Source organism: Meleagris gallopavo, chromosome 1 (assembly GCF_905368555.1).
Source record: "Meleagris gallopavo chromosome 1, MGAL_WU_HG_1.1, whole genome shotgun sequence".
Classification (NCBI taxonomy): Eukaryota; Metazoa; Chordata; class Aves; order Galliformes; family Phasianidae; genus Meleagris; species Meleagris gallopavo.
The window spans coordinates 184155454-184177971 of NC_139404.1; the positions used below are offsets into that span (position 1 = coordinate 184155454).

Here is a 22518-nt window from a genome sequence, read left to right on the forward strand (position 1 = left end):
TTCAAAGCATTTTCCTGAGCTATTTTGGTACTCTCATAGAGTTCTCATAGAATCATAGAATCATAGAGTGGCCTGGGTTGAGAAGGCCCACAGTGATCACCTAGTTTCAACCCCCGTGCTATGTGCAGGGTCACCAGCCACCAGAGCAGGCTGCCCAGAGCCACATCCAGCCTGGCCTTGAATGCCTCCAAGGATGGGGCATCCACAGCCTCCTTGGGCAACCTGTTCCAGTGTGTCACCTCCCTCTCTATGAAAAACTTCCTCCTAATATCTAACCTAAACCTCCCGTCTTAGTTTAAAACCATTCCCCCTTGTCCTATCACTATCCACCCTTGTAAACAGCCATTCCCCCTCCTGTTTGTACGCTCGCTTCAACTATTGGAAGGCCACAATGAGGTCTCCCTGGAGCCTTCTCTTCTCCAAGCTAAACAATCCTGGTTCCCTCAACCTTTCCTCATAGGAGAGGTGCTCCAGCCCTCTGATCATCTTAGTGCCCTCCTCTGGACCCGCTCCAAGAGCTCCACGTCCTTCCTGTACTGGGGGCCACAGGCCTAGAATGCAGTACTGCAGATGGGGCCTCACAAGAGCCGAGTAGAGGGGGACAATCACTTCCCTCTCCCTGCTGGCCACCCCTTTTTTAATGCAGCCCAGAACATAGATGGCCTTCCAGGCTGCAAGCACTGGATTCCACTGTAACATGGAACAAGGAATCCTTTTTAACAAGGACTATTTTACTCCTGCATTGCAAACTGAGACAAAAAAAAAAAAAAAAAGTTTCATTTTACTTATAGTTGATGGCCAGAAACTCTGTTCTAAATTGTTTTAGGTAGTCCAACAGAAAAGGAAAACCTTTTCAAATGGATTTGCTGGAGAACATCAGGAGTATTTGATTCAGCAGATGCTGAATCTTGGCCTACTTTGAGCAGGTAAGCTGCCATCTGGGGGTCAGCTCCTATGTGGGAGTTTGGTTTTAACACTGCTGTGTGAAGGCTCAAGCTGTTCTGTAAAAAAAAGAAAAAAAAAAAGGTAGAGATACACAGCGAAGTGTTGCAGAGGTACTGCCAGAGCAGGGAAGTGCTCTGTTGTGTGCAACTATGTAGCAGTGGGGTTCACTTCGTATTATACCTAGTGCTTCTTGGGCTCATTCTGGCGAATTGAGAAAGTAGAGGAAGCCACAAAACTTATCACAAAGCTTGCACCACGACTGTGCAAGCTGAGGATGTATGATTTATGCCTTCACCAGACTGCATAAGCAAAACAGGGTGGGATGAGACCAGCATCAGAAACCAGGCATAAACCTTGAGGCTGTGGGAAACAGAATGGTTTCCCATAGCGATATTTCTTCCAATTGAAAAAGACAGAAGGTAGTACCCTGACTTAAAGATATGACAGTGCTTGGAGAGTGAGAAGGATGGAAAAGGGAAAGTAAATACTGAGGGCACCAAACTGTGGTTGGCAAGTTCATGGGGAAGTAGGCACAATATTATTTCAAGATAGAACTTCTATTTTTTCATTTCTCCTACCTGCTGTAAAACCAATTGAGAGCTGTTTACATGGTAGGAATTTTATTACCTGGAGATGACAGCATTTTAGTGATTTGTCAAATGATCCACACCGTAATATGCATTATTTACAATGTATTCTGTGTTTCAATAGCCACTTCCATCTGCAGGGGGAAGACAATGGGCTAGTGATGTTAATGAATAAAGAGGTCATTACTGACTCATCTTTTCTTATACCAGAGTTAGAGTAATTCTCATTTTTGTCAGATGTTCCTCAAAATCCCCGAGGATCATCTGTGATTTTAAGGTTACAGTGTCTCCTCTGCTGGGGCGGGGAAGGGGTAAATTCTCCTTATCACAAAAGCAAATCAGAATATAAAGGGATACTGATTATGCAGTCAAAATATTAAACTATGGAAAAATTGTAGCCTTATGTTCCTCCAAATCTAACCATTTTAGGAGCTACTGGAAACCAAATAATGTAAAATTAAATGGAACTTAAGTGTCATTTTGAGTAGATATTACTCCTTCAGTCCTTATAACATTTTAGAGAAGTGAGTGACAGTTATCCTCATCCTCTGTACAGGAAGATACTGCCTAGCAGCACAATTAAGTGACTTACCAAAGCAACATGAGAAGTAAAGATGGGGAAGTTCAGGATCGCATTCATAGGCTTATTTTTGAGCCATCTCCTTCTTATTCAGTCATCTTAAAATCTACTTCCCTATACAGAGATTTCCTGCTTCAGCAGGATGACTTCTAGAAAGGTGTTATTTAATAAGAGGGGAAAATATTTTCCTTTATCTAAAGGACAAATGTTACACTGACATGAACACTAGGCTCATAGAAAGCCTGATCCTACAAACATATGTGAAGCCAAGCAAGTGGAATTCCACCAGATTTTTAATATAAGGAAAGGTTACTCAAATTCATTTAATCGTTGCCAAGCTTGGGCATAACATCTTGGCACTACTGGCAAACTTCCTACTGACTTCACAACAACCACTGCTGCTCCTGGAAGCTTTAAGCAATAGTCAGCCTGGAACAAGTCTTTCAAAAAAACACCTAAGGCTGCATGTTACCCTACTGAAGGCACTCAAGTACTCGTGCTGTGCGTACTTTCACACTTACTTCAGATTTACTTCCAAACGGAAGATTCAACAAGAATGCGCCATGTTGCACAAATATCATTTATTATTCTGCGGGTGCCCAAGTGCCCATTATAAATTAAAAAATAAATTATAACAGGCTTCCAACACATCTCCAAAACGTGACACACAGAAGTGGTTACTACTTGCTGTTAAAGCAGTGATTGCTCTGTGCTGTGGACCATAAAGGTTACTGACTAAAATGCTTTCCAGGACAAACATTAGCTGCAAGTCCCTTTTTCCATGCTCATAAAGCAAACCAGCAGCAAAGCAGTCTCTGCCCAGCTCTCCTTGGAAGCTCGGAAACTTTCCAGCCCATCGTGGGCTCCAGGCTTGCCATTGCTGCTCCCATTGTGAGGTGCCTCATTTGCAGTCTGAACAAGCCCCTCTCTATAAAAAGATTTGCTTCTCCCTGCTCACTTCCTATTTCCCACAGTTAAAGCAAGTTTCAAATAAAGGATTCACAAGGCCTCCAAGCTTACAAATTAGGCAAAGTAACACTCAGGGCATTTGCAAAGACTTTGTATTTAAAATGGCAAGTGAAAGGCCTAGAGAAATACAATCAAATCAAAGCAGAACAAAACCTAATGCAGGAAGTCTTCCCAAAGCTGTTTTTAATGTTGCCCATCACAAATACCTTTGGTTTAAGCACAATATACTTGAGTGAAGACTGGATTTGTGCCAGAAGCTGCTTTACAGACATTTGAAGCTGGAGGAATCTGTTTGGCTAATTGCTTGGTCTGGGCACAGTGTTGTAATACAACCTATTAAGCGCCTGAATTGCCTAAACTCAGGTTATGCTTTTGTATGGTTTTTGAAAAACTATTTTGTTTTAATGTTGCTTTCAGAAGAGTTACCACACAGCTTTATTTGCTACTTCCTGACAAGTTTTTCTCCCCCCAAACCTCAACCTTAACATAAAAATGCAAACAGTTTATCTGCAAACCTCAATGGCCTGTTATTTATACTTCACCACGTTCCTTCGTGTTATGTTAAAAGAGGGGAAAAAGTCTTTGTTTCACAGGCAAAGCAGTGCTGAGATGGCTGGAAAGGGCAGAAAAAAAGCACAGTATTGAATCACATAATCATAAAGACCATCGAGTCCAACTGTCCACCTACCACCAATACTGCCATCAAAACCATGGCCCTCCATACCACATCTCCATGGTTCTTGAACACCTCCAGGAACAGTGACTCCACCACCTCCTTGTGCAGCCTGTGCCAGTGCCTCACCACTCTTTCTGAGAAGAAATTTCTCCTAATATCCAATCTGAACCTGCTCTGGTGCAACATAAGGCCATCTCTGGGCCTCTCGACCCATCTCATCCTACTTGTCTGGTTCTAGTTTAGAGAAACATTCATCTGAGCATATGTGAAAAACTAACTGGAAACACCATATCTTGTCAGTTCTCAAAGGCTCCACAACCCACACCGTCTGACTTCAGAGGAGCAATTTGCTCAGGGACAGCCAACATCTTGGCGTACTCCCACTCTGCTGAAAAGGTGCAGGCAACAATGCTCAATTTTGACTTTTCTGAAGGCCCTTGTTTGATAGCTGCAGATCCTCCAAAGGAACAATGTAATTGTACAAATGCCCCTCACCCACATGCAGACTCTCATATCTCGTCTACACATTGGCCACAGTCTGCTAAGAAGAACTTTTCACTGTTTGGCAAAAAAACCCACCCTCATTAGCTGTGACTGACCAGTTCCTCAGTGTTAACATAAACATAACATAACATAAAATCACAGAATCGTTTGTGCTGGAAGGGACACTTAAAGGCCCTTAAAGGCCATCTAGTCCAACAATGGACTCTGCAATGAACAGAGACACCTACAGCTAGGTCAGGTGCTCAAAGCCCCATCCAGCCTGACCTCGAGTGTCTCCAGGGACATCCACCACTTTTTTGGGCAACCTATTCCAGAGCCTCATCACATTTTACAAAGAAAACTTTCTCCAGCAGGTAAAACAGTGGGATGACTTCAGAGTAAGTGCAGCTAAAGCACTTTTTTCCTGCTAGCTTTGAAGCATTAGGCTTTGTGCTTTAAAGCATTTTTTTATGGCAGTTAGAATGATGAGAAACAAGAAGGAGGTAAGAAAATAAGTAAGAAAGAAAAAGAAAAATGCCTTTTTCTTTATATAATGCTATGACTCCAGGAGTTTGTTCTTCAAAAAATAATTGCCTGCTTGTACAAAATTATCCATTAAAGTGAAAAACATCATCACTTAGATGATTGTTTCCTGGTTTACTTCTGCAGGTAGTTTAGCAGTATACATTATAAAGAAATAAACGTTACTACTATGCTGCGCTTGAAAGTAAAGGACTTGAGCTTCATTGAGTTCAATGAATTAAAAAAAAAAAAAAAAAAAAAAGAAAAGAAAAGGATTATGACCCAGGGAATATATGATACTACTTAAAGTCAGACAATAGTCTGGCTGAGTTAGTCAATCTCATGGTTACTCCAAGAGATGCTGTCCCCATTTTTACCAGTGCCTGGGAGAAGCCCCATCTCTTCCCCACAGCCAGCAGGTTGCCTGGCAGCTGTGGGAATCATGTATCTAAGGGATTTAAAGCCAACGTATGCATTCAGCCTTTCATAAATAACCACGCAGCCTTGAGCAATGATGAATTAAGCTAAGGGGGAATAAAAACAAAAGCTCTCCTGGGCTTATTCCTGACTTAATTTATAATACATTTATATGTAAATATATAAAAATATGCTAATACTTAGATATAAAAATATGTATGTAAATCGTTACATATATAAATAATACAGAAATCAAATAAGGCAACATTTCTGTCTATTTTGCCCTCCATCCCTCTCTATCACTGCTGTGTTCCACTGGGCATGGTGAGTGGCAATGGCTCAGCACATTCTGGTGCTATGATTCTCACTTAGGAGTTTGCAATTCTGCAATGCTCATCACTTCCAAACCAAAACCACCTTCAGTTACAAATGAAGTTTAGGATTTTTTTTCAAACATTCCTTATGTTCTTTTCACCTCTTTTCACAACAGCGAACTGTTAATACAACAGATGTAGCTTTTAAATCAAAATGATTTCCTTCCTCTGACGGCAGAGCAGCGAACCATGTGTGCAGTAAGGCATGAAGGAAGCCAACAGTTTATCAGGATTCGAGGCGTGCAGGAGCATTGCTGCAGAAACTTATGTGAGGCCGTGCCAGGGATCGTGTTACCCAAGCAAAAATCTTTGGCATTTTTATGCTGTATTTTACCACCTCCAACTGCGTACCAGACAAAAGGCCAGAAAGAGATAAAGGGGAACAGGTGGGGTGGAATAATAAGCAAGACTGTTCCGCTTGGCACACTGCTGATCGGCTGTTTCACAACGAACCACATCACTTTGGAGGGACTTTTTATTATTTTATGGTTGTACAAGTAGATGAATTCATCCATTTGCCTTCATCTCCCTTCCTCTTCTATCATATTCATCAGGTGAGCTGGGGCTCTGAGCACCTGCTCTAGCTGTAGGTGTCCCTATTCATTGCAGGAGAGTTGGATTAGATGACCTATAAGGATCACTTCTAACTCAAACAGTTCTCTGATTCTATATCTTTTTGCAGCTATAGTTCAAAATGCAAGTACTACTGCATACAAGAAAAAAACACGTCCAATGTCATTTTCCAGAACTCAGAACAAGGCCACCAAAAATCATGAGCAGATGCTTTTTATACACTTTCTATGACATATATCACTTTTCAGTTTTTTATTATTGTTCTGAAATGAAATGAAGATGAACAAAGTCACCAAAGACTCTGAAGAACAGTCAGAAGTAAAGTAGGAAAATTTAGTAGTGTGGAGAGATAATTAGGCAGGCAGTCATTCTGGCAGGCTTGAGATATTGACTGCTTTTGAAATCTCAGTTGTGAACAGCAAAAGAAACACGTTCTCAGATATTGCTTGGGCCACAATTAAATCCACTAACAGTATCTACATAGAGAGAAGGAAATGGGGAGAAGGGTTTGGACCCATCACTGATAATCAAATGCTATGATACTGCAATCTTAAATCATTATCTTAAAGCTTTTAAGTAGGTCACATCATTGTTATGAAGAATGCTTAGGCTTCTTTTAGAATACAACAGCTTTACTAAAATATGTTTTTACCATATGTTTTAATTAAAAATAATGGGTTTTCATCAGAATAGGTTTTGAGGACTGTCACAGGAGTCATTTTATTAAATCATAAGCAACTAAAACAAGAAACATAATACCCATGCAAATACAAATCATCTGCATCCAGCATGTTTGAAAGTCCTCCTGCTTTGTAACATTTGTTTGGCAGAAACGTTTGCACAAAGTGGTGTTAGGGATTCAACGCCCCACTTCTGAAATGCGGACTGAAAATGTCGCCAAGATTGAAATAAACAAAGCAAAACAAAAGGTTACTTGGGGGCTGAAGAAAATGCCTTATGGAAAGAGAACGTAACGAGGTCAGTCATTCTCCTTTGCCTGTCTGCCAGAAGACTGGGAGGTGAATTGACTGCTCCGAGTAAGTGCCTTCCCAGGGAGAAAATACGGGTTTTTAAAGAGCTCTTTAATCGAATAGAGAAAGGCATAACAGGGAATACAGGTCAGATATAATCAAGTTAAAAAATAAGGAATGTTTTCAGTTGAGAGGCAATTAATTACTTAAACTAGCAGGGAAAATAGTAGATTTCCCACCACTTAACTTACCATCAACTGATGTTTCTTATCAAGAGTGGATTATCAAGAGAAGTTATAGGATAGGGATAATTAGAGATTTTAAGTCTGATTACAAACAAGAATTTGGATTCAGAAAGCAGTCAATGATTTACCAGTCTCTTAGGAATGTTAGTGTTGTGATTCAGTGAATACAGATTTATATTCAAACTGTTGAGCAAAAAGGCAAGGTAAAAAGAAGAATCCACATGTGTATGTATGTATCTACATACACAAATAAAAAACACTCAAGCCTTCCTTCTGCATTATCATGAAACAAGTAATAACATCACAAATCAATTCTTTTACTTCCTCTATATATTTAACCTGGGATTTGAGGCTGTACACAGGTGTCCAGTATTACTAAGTGTGCATTGTTTCCTGTGACAAATAATATTCAGGTTATAGCACACTTTACATTTGAACACTAATTGTGGTGTAGGATTTCAGGATCTAGCTAACCCCTGCTCCACAACTCACCGTGTATGGGTTCCATCACCCTCACCAGGGCCAGTGGGGCAAAATGAGCAAATGTGCCAACTACCTCCCCTAGATTGCTTCCTACCATGCAGACACCCAGACTGTGCATCATGATCTCCCCAGCAGTGATGTGAAGAGTCAGTGTTACTCCAGCCCTTCATACTTACCTGATCTATCATATTAATTCCTGAAAGGAACTGACCCTGATCAGCAAGTTTGGTTTGAAAGGGTTGACTGTGGCTGTCCCTAGAAAGACAATGTAATCACAGGCAGTGACACTAAAGAGATATCCTTTAAATTTTAAGTGTCCTCTCTGAACAATTCTGTCTCTGAACAATTGATCTTGTGTCCCACATTTGGGTCTTGGGAGGATGAGAGGCATAAACTCCATTTAATACAATCAATAGCAATATTCCCCAGCATCACAGAAGTACAGTTGTATTTTGGACAACTATGGGGTGATACAATTGTCAAAATCTATCAGTGCCGACAGAGATAGGGACTGCCTCAGCTGGAGGAAGGCAAATTACTTTCATGTGAGCACGAAGAGGACAAAAGGAGAAATATCGCTTTGAAGCATTCACCAGCCCATTCTTTACAACCAGATGGAAAGGCTCTGAAAAATATCCCTCCATTAGTTAGCAGTGGTCTCAAAGGATGAGGCTTTAGCTCAGTAGCAAAATTATTAATAGCATATATATTTCACTAACAAATGAAAAACTTGTCAGAAAAGGAAGGTGATATTCTACCTGGGTCGTGGCAATGTTTGTTCCATCGGTGACCTCCACAGTCATATTATATATTGACCGCTGCTCTGCATCCAAGGGCTTTGCAATGACAATAGTGCCCACTCCCTTCTCCGCGTCGAAAGAACTATCGTAATTCCCTCCTAATTGTTGCACAAAAATACAATTAAATTAGCCATCTCTGGAAAATTTCCATTGCAAATGTTCCTAAAAGTGGGCATATATATGTTTACTGGCATCCATCTTAATGGCTTGCCTTAGCATACACAATACATCTACTGATATGTCTTTGTTTGTAACTCATTTATATTTCAAAGCACAGTTTGTACATTGGAAAGCAGATATCATTAAAATGCACTGCAAGAAAAAAAAATCTAGCAGTATATTTAAGTGAACCATAACTGAGTCTATAAAAAGAATGCAATGGCTATAAGCCCATAAGATGTTGCCCTTGCAGTCTGTGTAATGAATAAGCACAATAATCTTTTTGAATAAAAACCATTTTAAGAGAGTTCTATTCCACAAATTTTATTTTCAGGGAATTCTCACTGATGCTTGTGGATGTGAAAACTGAGCCTTTAAATATTACAATAAATTTACAAAATGCAAATAGAGATTTGTTATGTTAATTTCAAGGACAACGAAAATTACTGGCAGCAAAGGTCACATTCTACTGGTCTTTTAGGAATTATTTAAATAGATCTGACAGGATACACATCATGAATTCCTCTCCATTAAAAAAAAACCCTCACAAAGCACTGTTCTGAAACTAATATCCCTTTACGCTGTCACACACTGACTGATGCAGCAGTGAAAAAACCCTCCTGAGTCTTAGGTAAAGGAAAAAAAAAAAAAAGAAGAAGAAAAAAAATCTATTAAAAAGTAAGACAGAGCCATAAATAATTTGAGATTAAAGGGTTACAAGATTTCTCAGCCACAGCTACAGTTTGCAGATTAGAAATGCTCATTATGTTCAGAAGTAAGGAGCACACTCCCTACTGCTAAGCTGCTTCCTACCTACTCCACTCCAAAGTGGAATTTATAGTAAATTTGAAATTTCGGGGGGCTGGGGACAGGGAGAGGTGGAACATAACACTGCTGACAAATGACCTCTTCAGGTGTATTCATCACAGAGCAATGCAATGCCGAAAGCTATGGACTGACAGCTCAGTTCTGCAAAGTGCTTTCAGATCCCATTGGCTAATATCTTGTGTAAGAGCTGCTCGGATCTCTTGGCATTAGATCCACAGGTAGAAAGACATCCATTCCACTGACATAGTCCTTCTACAAGATTTATATATATAAATAAATAAATATAATCAATTCCTATATTATGACAAAATAGCTCTCATTTTAAGGCTGGAGACAAAGAAGTGGAGGGGAGTTTCCCTCTTCTGCCATCAAGTCCTGCATCTGCATGATGTGCTGATCCACAGCCAGAGCATTCATGACACAAACGCAGTCATGCATTTAGTGAGGGAAGAAAGGCGTGGGCTTTCCAAGAAGCTGAAGATATAGTGCGATCACTGCAGGTGAACAGGATGAATTTACCCTGAATTCCATAACACAGATAAATTCTCATTCCTCTTTCCCTCTGGCACAAGCTACTGCATAGAAAATGCAAGATGGAAGTGCTGCTTTGTCCTGGACTGCCTGGAAATGCACTCAGGGAAGGCAAGAAGAAAGAGGGAGAAGGAATATGCGAGCAAGTGATCTATGCAAAGGAAAGGAAGAACTGGTGAACTTCTGCCCTTTGAAAAAAATCTAAACATGATAATTTCAGACTCGACATCAGGCTTCCCTGTGCTGAATATATGTGCATGCATATTTATAGCTCTGAGCCTAACAGATGCTGTTGTGGTTCTCCAGGAAAACACTGACACTGGATCTGCTGTGATTTATGGGGGATAGAAACATTGCTTATTCCCTAACCTCCTCCTGCAAGTCCAAATTGCATCTCTTATTTTCAATTGATATATATGCTTAACACTATTTGACACTAGAAAGAAAATGTAATTGTTCTTGACATTTAAGCAATACCAAGGTATTTGGACATTGATCATACGTTCAGGTTTTCTTTCTTCTTCTTTTTTTTTTTTAAGTTTGCAAGAAAAGGATGCCAGCTCCCAAGAAAAGTTTTAAATTGATTTACTTGAGAAAAACAGAACCATGAAAACCAACTCTGAAAAAAGCCTTCTTTGAAGAAGTGAATTTCAGATTCTTATGAGGAAATCTCTGCTGAAACGAAGCTAGCCTTGGGACAGTAGGCAATTTACAAAGAGAATGTTTCATACTGATAACCATGAAAACAAAATGAAAGCCTTTACTTCAAGATGCTTAATAATCATCTTAATGAGCAGTCAAAAATTATATGCTATCAACTGGCATACACATTCAAAGAAACCCTGCCTTTAGAAATTCCAAGAAGTAAAAGAGAAGGATTAATAATCAATGTTATAAATTCCTTTTCTCTGTTGGATTACTGCAGGTTATGCAGGGCAGCACACATTTGTGTTGCAAATAACCCAACTTCTTCAAGATATCTAAATGACTAAAATTCTAAAATCTAAAAGACTAAATGCAGAATGTTCTTCCCATAAATTATGAATTGAATACAGCGTAAGAACTTTTTATATGGCATAGACATCTCCCAGATCAGTCTAATGACAAGCAAATAAATCTTGGTCACAAGCCATACCACTCTGGCCTATACTTGTAACGAACTAGCCTATGCACTTTAATTCGTATTGATTCATTTTCTATTAAGTAATGCAGAAACTGCATCAAACACTGAGACAGAGAAGAGGCAAAGAACTCATCTGTGAGATTTGTGACTATGATCTCTTCTGGAGTGAAATCCTGATTTATTCTTGATTTACCTGGTACATTTCAATGGAACATGGTTAGCTGTTGACAATGAAGAAGTCGGTGCTTGAATTTCTGGGAATAAGTTCTCATGTTTCTTAGGATATTGGTTCTGCTCCTCACCCTACTAAACGTGGTCTGGAAATACTCCGTATTGCTTCTCAGCCTTCATATGCCCTCACAGCAGTACCTCAGATAATGAATGCCTCTGAAGCACTGAAGAATAATTACTGAATTTGGTATAAGTTTAGGCATATATGCTAAAAGAACAGATATGTAAAGCCTACATCAAGCTTGTTACCAAGTCCCAAGCAGAATTATCTTTGAAAGATGAGTGCTGGGAGGGTACAGAGAGAGAAGAGTCATACAAAAACAAACAGGACTTTTCTATTAAAAAGTTGTGCAGCTGAATTAATCTGGGAACTCCACTTGAAGCAACTTCCTTCCAGAGGGTGCTCACATGGAGGAATGAGGGCTGAGTCTGGAGCTAGTGAGAGCTGAGGAGTTGGCAGCTTCACACATTTCTGAGGCACCTGAATTTTCAAAATCATGCTGTCATGTAACTCCAACCCATTTTGAAGAGAGTTTATTTGCATTGGTGTAAACTCAAGCAGTATTGGTTTCAATAACATTACTACAGGCCATTTCACATTTTCTTTCATCGCAGTCTTGGGATGGAAGTGGGCTAAGGATGACAAAATTTTGTTTATCTGTTCAGTACTACTAATGTGAATTTGTATTACTTATTCCATTTTGTAGTATGCAGTACATGCTTTCCTTTCCATTGTCTTGCAAAACTTGCTTTTGGATACAAGATATATAAAAGCTGTCTTTGCTAATGTGCTCGCAATTGCATTAGGGAAGAACTAATTCAAATGGAGACAAAGTACTATAGGTTCCTTGGACACTTTGGGAAAGTCAACGATAAAGAAGGCAGGTTAACTGAAATGGCTAAGTGGGTATTCAGGTTGATCTGAGAAAGCATTCTGATACCGAATGACCTAAGAAAGATGTGAATTAGTTGTTTGCAGTAGCATTGCCAGCTAAGATGTAATGTTGGTACATTATATTAAAGACTTCCCTTAAAATACCCTGAAAAATTGAAACTCTCAGAGTGGGAAAATCCCCATCTAGTTCCAGTGTCACCTTCAGGTGAGAATACACGATGTGTTTGGACGGCATAAATTAATCCAGAAAGTGTTCTGTCTCTCTAATTGACCGTTAAGATTCCCAAAGAGAGCTAGTGCAGATATTTATGTCTTCACTTTGGACATCTAAAGTGAAATGAAATGATTTCCACCCTTACTTTCTTGAGATTGGTCTTTATGCTCTTCAATAAACTGTGAAAGCATTAAATTTCCATAACCAGGAGATTTTTATGCTATCTGAAAGCATGTTGTCACTTATATAGCATTTTCCAATATAACTCTAGCCAATTCCAGATGTTGACAACTTGGGATGGCCGCAGAAACAGCCCCTGGTACAAAAGACCTATCTGTTGACCCTTGCTAAAGCTTCACTATTTTCACAGCCCTGATTCTCAGTCTGGGAGATGCCATAGTATGGGCAAAGAAGTGGTCTCAAGAAATGGAATCTGGACACTTACGATTCAACAGCGTATAGGCTGTGCTCTTAATACAGAATAGCATTGATTAAATTTTCTGAATCTGAAATGCCACCTTGGATCTTAGCTAATTTCTTAGCTTCATAGTCACCATGAACCTACTTTTCTTCTGAAAAAAATATATATATACTGAAAGATAGAAATAATTAGTTTTCCTTTTATAAAAGGAGATGGCTAAGAAAAAAATGGTATAAAATCTTACATGACTAGCAAGAGAGGATCCTCTGATCTAAAGCTTACCACACATCTGGTATAATGGCCAGGCCAAGAAAAAGCTTTCTGAGCTGTTAAAAGGGATTTCTTGACATCAACTGGCAAACTTGCCTACGGCAAGATACGGTGCAGATACATTTCTGTCCTTTTTGGATTCCAGACTATGTTTAATTTTCATGCACAGTCTTCTTGTATTTTGATTATTGTATTTGCTGCAAGCAACAATGTTTTCTTGTAGTACACTTCCTAGATGGAGTTCGTTTCTGGTATGACGCTGAGCCTATTTATGTTCCTACTAGCTGCTGATACGCAGTTTTAGACAAGATTATCCTGCTAGGAGAAACCATTTTCTCCTCTGAGATGAAAACATATCTGCAAATCTGGAGGACTCACAGGCACATGAGTCTCTTTTAAGGGCCTTTTCACCTCTTTTCAGTGGAATGATTTAGAAGAGTGGGATTGAATATACACCAAAGGAATGTCAGATGTCTGTGAACGTTCAGAATTGTTGGGTCTCAGACACCAAGACTAATTATACTGAATTCTGCAGGACATCTTGAAACCCAGACTCTTCCTTCACTGACAGATAGCAAAGAACATGGAAGCCATGTGTCCACACTTAAAAAAGCCAGGCTATATTGTGATCTTCACACAAGTGTCTTTTGGCTTTCCATGATGGAAGAGTGGAGGCAAAGAGAAATACGGGAGACAATGTAATTTAGAGAACAATGCTCCAGAACAGATTTTCTCAAAGCAGAAAGAATTCTTGTCTTGCCCCATAGTAAACTAACATCACGGAGGACGGTGATGATAAATTGGACCAATTGCTACAATTCTTCTTTGCTAAGAGCAGAGAATCAGAGGAAAATACAGAAGGCAAATTCATCCTGACTTTCAAGAATGTCTGAAGTACGTCAAGGATTTGCAGGAAAATAAACAAGGGTCAGATTTCAAATGTTTCCATTTGCTAAAATACCAAACAAACGTATTGATTGCCTCAAGAAATATTAATTCAACTACAGGCTTTTCTTAATTATGGTATAATACGTATTAGTAACATTACATGCAAAGATTTATTCTTTTATATAATGTATCACGCTCAGAAGAACAAAATACCGCAGAGTGCAAATTTTCAGAAAGATAAAGCTATTGCAAGGAAAGTCAAAGCTTTGGGTTTGCTGCTAAGAAGCTGAAGGTACGGGCAAAAAAAAAGCAGAAAAGAAATCAGAAGGTATTTTAGTTAGTTCTCCGAGGAGATAATTCAAAGGAGGCTAAGGACATACACAGCTTTGATATCAATGAACACTTGCAGAACTGTGAGTTATATGGACAATTAATGAAAATTATTAGCTCTCAAAATTATTGCCACTTAAGCACCCTTGATAAAAAAGTCTGGATTTTTTTTTAAACGTTTGGCTGGGGAAGAAAGAACAATAAAGGGAGGTGTTTTTGGAGAATCGGAGATGTTGTGCAACATGCTATGTAAGCAAAAACTAGCACCATGCAGCTTAGCTCCAATGGTCAAAGTAATCATCACACCAATCCCACAACTAACAAAGGAAGGAAAAGACAGAGGGCTCAATTTACCTGTGAGAAATAAATATCTTGTGACTTATTTTTGGAACTTCTTTTATCATTTTTTAATCTATCTCATAAATGAGTGAATAAATTTAACACAATTGAAACAACCTGCATTAATGTCTTCCACACTGTGTGATCTACATGAACTGAGAATGGCGTTGAATGCATTCTGAAAACAGAAACCAAGTGTGACATCTCAACCATTCCCAATTAAACAAATAGCAACTAGATCCCCATCCTCTCTAATCTATCGAGGGAAGATGATCTCTTTGCATGCAAGGCACCTTCCTTCAACTTAGATTAGCTCAGGAGCTGAAGCAGTTATTTTAGGAGCATATGCTTTAGGTGCAACATGCTGAAGTTAGGCAGACAGCATCCTAGAAAGCCTAATCTTTGGGCTCCCTTTCCTCTTGAGCTCAAAGAAAGTGTATATTATGCATTAAAAAAAGGTCCTCTCAAATTCCAATGCCCGTTTAGTTTGAAAAGGTCATAAAAATAAAGGTCAACCTGCAAACTCTATATTAAACCATGCCTCTAGATAAGCCTTCATGGCTTCTGTTGACATTACTGTGAACTGTGCACAGAGGTCCAAAATCACAAAACATCAGATGTAGCAGGATCAAGTCTAGGTTTGACAGCAGCACTAAAATCCTCTGTTGCATCAGCAGTCCTGAACAGCTTTCCATTTTATACAACTATCTTTTAGTCCTAACCTATGTCTTTCATGGGACTTTTTGGCACTAAACATCAGTATTAGAATCAAAGAATCACAGAATGGTTTGGGTTGGAAGAGACCTCCATAGGCAGGGACACCACTTACCAGCTCAGGCTGCTCAGGGCCCCATCCAACCTGGCCTTGGGCACCTCCAGGGATAGGGCACCACCACGGCCTCACTGCCCTCAGCGACAAATTCCTCATGTTCCCCCAAAAGGAAAGTATCAACATCTCTTTTCCTACACACTAGTATTGCAGAACAAGAAGTGTTCTTAAAACTGACACTGATTGAAGGCAGCAAACATAACCTAAACATGCATCACTGTCTGTAATCCTCTCAGGATGGACTTTGTCTTTGCAGCCTGTATCCAGAATAACCAAGTCTCCCGCATACCTGGGATTGCTGGCTGTTCCTATTGCAGAAATAGGGACTGTTGCTAATGCTGCTGGTAATAACAGCAGTGATATTTAATGACAACATCCATATGGTAACAGCACTGAACTGGATGGCTGGGGTCATCAACTTCTCATTAAGTCTAGGGGAGCAATGTCTCCTTGACGCTGTAAAGAAACCATTAGGATTGTCTGAATAGCCAAAATCTTCTAGACCATTCTGAACTATTTTCGCCATAAAGGTTACATTCAGTGACAAAATTAAAGGTCTTAAGTTAAGAATGTCCTCCCCATCATCTCTGTTTAGGAGGCAAACATAAAATGTTATTATAAGGTGTTGCTAGATTGCAAATGAGACTAAAAACATAAAAGAAGGCAGCTGAAGAATGGGGGCTTCTCTCGGTGCTTAACACAGGCAGCATTTTAATGAGAATTGGTGAATTCACTGAGGAAAAGACCAAAAGGCTGTAGAGGGCAGCAAAAGGTTCAAATGGGAAAAAAATGGTCAATAATGTCAATAAACACAGACTTCTCCTGGGAGGAAAGCTGGGGTCAGCAAGGAAGAAAAAGGGAATGTAAACATTAGCTAATAAATTGCACGCAGCATACTGAAATAGCCAAGGGAGTGGAAGGGAAACAGTAGGAAACATATGCTGTCCTTCCCCAGAGGCTAGCAGGAACCCCGGAACATGATAATAGCTTTGGGTTTAATTTTAATGTGGTTGGCACCTGAAACCTTGATACAAATTCAAAGAGGAAATGCAGCTGCTTCTGCCTTTCATCTGCACAAATTGGCAATAAAAGGTGGATGAAAATGACTCTGACAGAGCCTTTCTCTTGCGGTCCCTGCCCTTCCTGTTGGCTAAACCCATTCGCAAATAGCTGTGCAGAAATGGAAGCTGGGCTCAATCCCTGTAAACAGAGACTGCTGATGCACCCTTTCCACTAAGTCTGTGGCAAAGGCTTTTGTCTCTCTAATCTTTCATACAGTGTTTGCTTTATAACCCTTCATTTAAATAACACCACTTTGAGCAGATGCAGTGTTTGACGTCCAAAGGCACACGAGCTTTACCTACAAGTATCAGCAAATACTAAAATATCACAGCAACTTTGCAAGGCTGTTGTGCTGCTGAGGAAAGCCTCAGTTTGGAGATGTCGAATGAGTTATTTTAAATGACATAACTGAACTAGCAGAAGTAGGGAAGCAATGCTTAGGATTATCGATTCCTGTTTCCACTCTGCAACCAAGCGAGAACTTCCATTCCATGTTTTTGTGGCAGCTACATCCTTAATTGCGTTTCCCTGTGATTTTAATAACACTGCTTCTGTGGCTTCTCCTCCTCTTCGCTAAATGTATTTCTCCCTCCCTGTTTCCGTAAGCAATTTTACGTGAGGCAATTTTGTGGTTGAAATCTCACATCAAAACACATTTCTCTTTTTCAGCTCGCATTCAAGACAAACTTTTGGTGGCTCCATTTGTAACCCATATGTCGATGCATCCCATTCTGTTTCACAGTTAAATGGATGGCACTGGACTGTGAAAAGTTGGAATTAATTATTTGTGATAAACTGCGGAAAATCCGTGAATAAGAATGATAATAATTGGACACAAATACGGTAAAAGCTGTCATAGAAAGAAACACAGCACATCCATGTGTCGCATTGCATCCTGTCACAGGCACTTATGAAAGATGTAATATAAATTGTCTCAAAGAACTTGCAAAAATAAAAGGCAGCCTGGATAGTTGTATTTTAGCAAATGTGTTTGCACTAAGGGTACCTTCTGTTGAACAGTTCTGCCCACAAGCTGTCTGTAGAATATAGAACATCTCTCGAGCATGCTTGCCACCTTGAAGCAGGGCAGTCGGAAGCAGAAAAAAAAGAACAGAATGCAGAAAAAAAGGTGAAGAAAGAGAGAAATGAGGGACAGCAAGTCTAAGTACCATAAATACATTTAGAAATGAGATTAGCAAAGTATGACAATAGAATTTAAATGACAGACAACATTAAGATTGCAGTAAATAACATACATTGAAAAAAAACAGTTCAGCCATACAGCGCTTTTTTCAGCTTAGCTAAGGAGTCATAACAAAAGCAGGAATTATTATTATTGTTATCACCATGTATAAATAGCATTTTCATATCAGCATTACAAAAGTGGTTTTAATTGGGAGGGGGACAATTCATGGTTAGTCATCTCATCTCAACACCCCACATCCACACGCATTGCTTCTCAAGCTTCTCCCCTACACCACCGGTCCCCCACTTACCCACAATGTCAAACCAGAGAGGGATGTTGGATGGCTGCACAGAAACCACCCCAACGATTTCTGTCACTTTGTCGCTTTCCATGACGGTGAAGTTGTAGAAGGGTTCATCGAAAGTCAGGGGCATGGGTGATGGCATGGGCTTTTTGATCCACTCAATATGGAGGCGTGCAGTCGAAGATTTTTGGGGCCGGCCATTGTCCACTGCTTTTATCTGGTGGGTGTAGAGAAAACAGGACTCAGACTGAGCACTCCAGCTTGGTACTTCAGACCTAATGCTATCACAAGAAGATGCCTAAAATGGCCTTTCCAATACTTTCTGTAAAACTCAAGTAAGAAAGAGGGAGATAAATGCTTATTTCACAGTTCTCAAGTTTTTTCAATTACATTTTGACTTTTCATTGAGAAGTCTGATTTCAAACTTTAATATTTTGACTTAGAATGGCTGATGAGGCCTCTGGGAGATGCGCTGCATACAGAGATCCTCCCCTTCAAGATGACATCTTCCAACCAGATTCCTCTTGCAGCGAATGAAGCCCTTGTGTTTTAAGCCATGTATTTAATGACACATGCTCACTCAGACCACGTTTGAATGCTTTAAGCGGTGTCTGTATTGCAGATCAGATTAGAATCATAGAATCACAGAATCCTTAGAGTTGAAAGGGATCTCTGAAGGCCATCTAGTCCAATTCCCCTGCAATGCACAGGGACACCACAGCTGGATCAGGTTGCCCCAGCCTGATCTAGCCTCATCTTGAAAGTCTCCAGGGATGGGGCATCAACCACATCTCTAGGCAACCTGTTCCAATGCCTCACCACCCTCACCGTAAAAGATTTTTTCCTAATATCTAACCTAAATCTATCCTCTTTGAGCTTGAAGCTATTTCCTCTTGTTCTATCACAACAGACTCTGGTAAAGAGTCTGTCTCCTTCTTTCCTGTAAATAACTCCCCTGTAGATACTGAAAGGCTGCTATCAGGTCACCTTGCTGCCTATTCCAGGGTGATCAGCCCCAACTCTCTCAACCTGTCCTCATAGGAGAGGTATTCCATCCCTTGGACCATTTTGTGGCCCTCCTCTGGACGTGCTCCATCAGGTCTATGTCTATTCCTTTTATTAATTTCATCAGTATTTTCAATACTGAGTCAAATATGCTCCAGATTCTTTCGTCCATTTTTCAAAACAAATATATAGTTTTGCTGTACCTATTGTCCCTGCTTTCTCTTCTCAGTTGTGTTTGCAAACATTGCCCAGCTTGGTTCTAATTCTTTATATTCCAATGTATGCTAGAGGGATGGACAGACCTGGTATTTGCCTGACATGCTTTATGGTTTCAGCACAGAGACAACATGATGACCAGTGACAAAATGAGGGATAAGACAAGGCTGAAAGTAGGTTACAAAATGGGTGCTTCAATGAATAATATCAATGCCCTAAGAGTGTGAAAGATTTTTCTTTTAAAACTTAAGTAAATGTTTCTGGCTATATGAGACCGCTGGTGTATAAAAATGCTGTTACTACGCCTGTTAAAAACAGGAATTATTTTCCTGAAATATCATAGCCTATTTCTTTCTGTGGAAATGTGTTAAGTGGGCGTGGTGCTAATGCTTATCACCCTGCTTGCTCAGGAATGCCCTCAGGGGAAAGAAGCTGAGCTTTGAGGTAGAAGACCTGCAGCTGTTACATTACAAAGAGGGCCACAACCCACACATCCAGCTCTGCACAGTGAAAAGCACTTACCCGATGGGTGCTGACCTCTGAGTATCTGAATATCCCTCAATATCTTGATATCTATGCTTTTACTTTCCTATCATAGTTTCCAGCCCTATGAAGGTCTCCCAACAGATACCTGTTAATGACATTGTTTCCTTTACAATGGGTCTGACTGTGAACCTCTGACAACTTTCTGTCCCCTATTTTCTACAGTTTTGATGGACTCTTTATACACAACTTCAGCTTACTTCTGTACACAAAGAGTACATATGCAAGCCTGGTACTCTGTATTATCAACTACATCTTTTTATTGTCCTTGACCTTGTCTGCATGTTTTGAGAATTACTTTGACTGCTATTTCTTTTAAGTGAAATTGCTCCCATACTTAAACCCCAATGCACTATTTCATACAGAACCTAGTATTCCTCCTCCCTGAAACTTCCAGACATGAACAACGTAAGGATCCTTCCATGAGGACAAACAGTTGGGTCTACACAAAAGCTGATTATTCAGTTGAAGCTTTATCAGCCCAGTTCAACATGTCAGCACACAAGCTTTTGGTCTTCTGTTTAGTGTATCTGAGGGAATGACTCCTGCCAACAATCTGCAAGCTAATTCTCAACAGTCTGAGAATAATTCAGCGTGTGCAATAGCTTGAGCAATCTCAGAATCTACTTTTTGTCTGTAGTTTTACTTAAATAAGAAATTTTATAATACATTCAGATCTTACACATAAGTCATACATTAAATAGTCATGTATCACTCTACACACAACGACAGCTATTTTTAAAGTCAGTCACATATGGATTTATATGTTGATGGAAGCACACTTACCGTTAAGATGTCATAGCTCCCTGCTGTGAACTGCTTTCTGGAAGACACCATCCCTGTCTTGGGATCAATAAAAAATTTCCCATCATCATTTCCATCCACAATGCTGTAGGAGATTTCTGCATTAGGGCCTTCATCTTTGTCAAAAGCGAAAGCTCTGTAGATTGGCTCCCCTCTTTTCTTACGGTCCCTCTCTGGCAACTTGATCTGGTAGACTTTTTCTGGAAACTGGGGTTTGTTGTCATTCTCATCCAGAACCTGGACCACCACCCAAACCGAGGACTGCTTGGGAGACGTGCCTCCGTCTGAGACAGTCACCTGTAAAACAGCAGCATTACAGGCATTACTCTGAGAAGGTAAAGCAGAACAGCTGCTTTGTCAGCTGGTGCAGCAAAACGTAAGGAAACAGTCCTCCCTCTCCAAACCTAACCTGTAGTTCACAAGGTCTTCTGTGCGATAAATAACGTTCAACACATGCCAGCTATAGGCATGCTGAGTGCAGAATTATAATGTGCCAATAATGGAATGGTGAAAGTTTTTCCTTTTGAGATGAATGTAGAACATGAATGTTGTGGATGAGGAACCTATTCCAAGAGAGTAGTGAGGTGCTGGAACAGGCTGCCCAGAGAGGTTGTGGATGCCCCGTCCCTGGAGGTGTTCAGGGCCAGGCTGGATGGGGCCCTAGGCATCCTGGTCTGGTATTAAATGGGGAGGTTGATGGCCCTGCCTGTGGAGAGGGGTTGGAGATTCATGATCCTTGAGGTCCCTTCCAATCCGGGCCCAAATGATTCCCCAAAAATGGAAATCCTTTAATTGCAAATTATGTAGCTCAGAAGAAGACTGAACTGGAATTAAGCAACTAAGCAATATCCTTGCTTTTTTTTTTTTGCAGACATATTTTAAAGTTTCTTCAGTCACGCAATTAAGAATTTATTCTTAAATTATAGAAGAACTTCTGTCACTTCTTCCCATTAATTATTTGGGATTTCTTAAACAATGACAGGATTTTGTGCTGGTTCTTTTCATTCATTACCTGGGATTTGACAGCTCATTAATTCTAAAACTCTTTTATATGGTTTTAAGGGGCATAGAGAGGCATGTGGTAAAAAAAAAAATAAAATGCTGTACTGTTAAAAAGTGCACTGTGCTGGCACAAATACACAAACAAAATCTCTGAGAGAAAAGTTAATTAGTAATTTAGCTGCAATGTAAACAGAATTACTAATAATTTTCAGTTGGAAACACTGTGAAAAAGAAAGGATCCAAGATCAACAAGTGCTCATGAGCTTCAATAATATGCCTTCAAAATGCAAGCAATCAATTTCAAACTTCTCTCTAAAAAGTTTGATTGTACTTCCTAAAGAAATAAGGCATAAAGTTATTTCTGTTTGCACATAAGACGTTCAGATTTCACTTTCAGCTACGTATGCTAATGAGAAATCCCACAGTAGCCATTTTTTGTGACAGGAAGCTGAGGTGTCCCATCCAGTTGCTTGACTTGTATTTATCCCCACACATTGGGTGTGTTGCTGGTTAACTGCTCCGTGTCTTACTCCTCCTTAAATGTTAATGTGTAAAAAACACAGTCCCGATGTCCAATCCTAAGCCAAAGTGAGCATTTTCTGGGAATCCTGGCCCATGCTGTTCTTGCCTCGCAACAAGAATTCTAAACTTAAGGTAACCCTGATTTAGTACTAACATCAACAGAGAAACACACATCTTCTAAGAGAAAAGCA

General features: G+C 39.9%; 1 protein-coding gene across 9 annotated transcripts in view; it reads right to left on the bottom strand.

Annotated features, from left to right (window-relative positions):
- Positions 1-22518, bottom strand: part of FAT3 (FAT atypical cadherin 3) — a 451950-nt gene that overhangs the window by 87172 nt on the left and 342260 nt on the right. For all 9 annotated transcript variants that reach the window (XM_085216394.1, XM_085216393.1, XM_085216390.1 and 6 more), the window contains 3 exons: positions 20786-21100; positions 18242-18452; positions 8584-8723 (listed from right to left, as the gene is read on the bottom strand). In XM_085216394.1, the coding sequence (XP_085072520.1) occupies positions 8584-8723; positions 18242-18452; positions 20786-21100 (666 nt within the window). The remainder of the gene's footprint in view (positions 1-8583; positions 8724-18241; positions 18453-20785; positions 21101-22518) is intronic.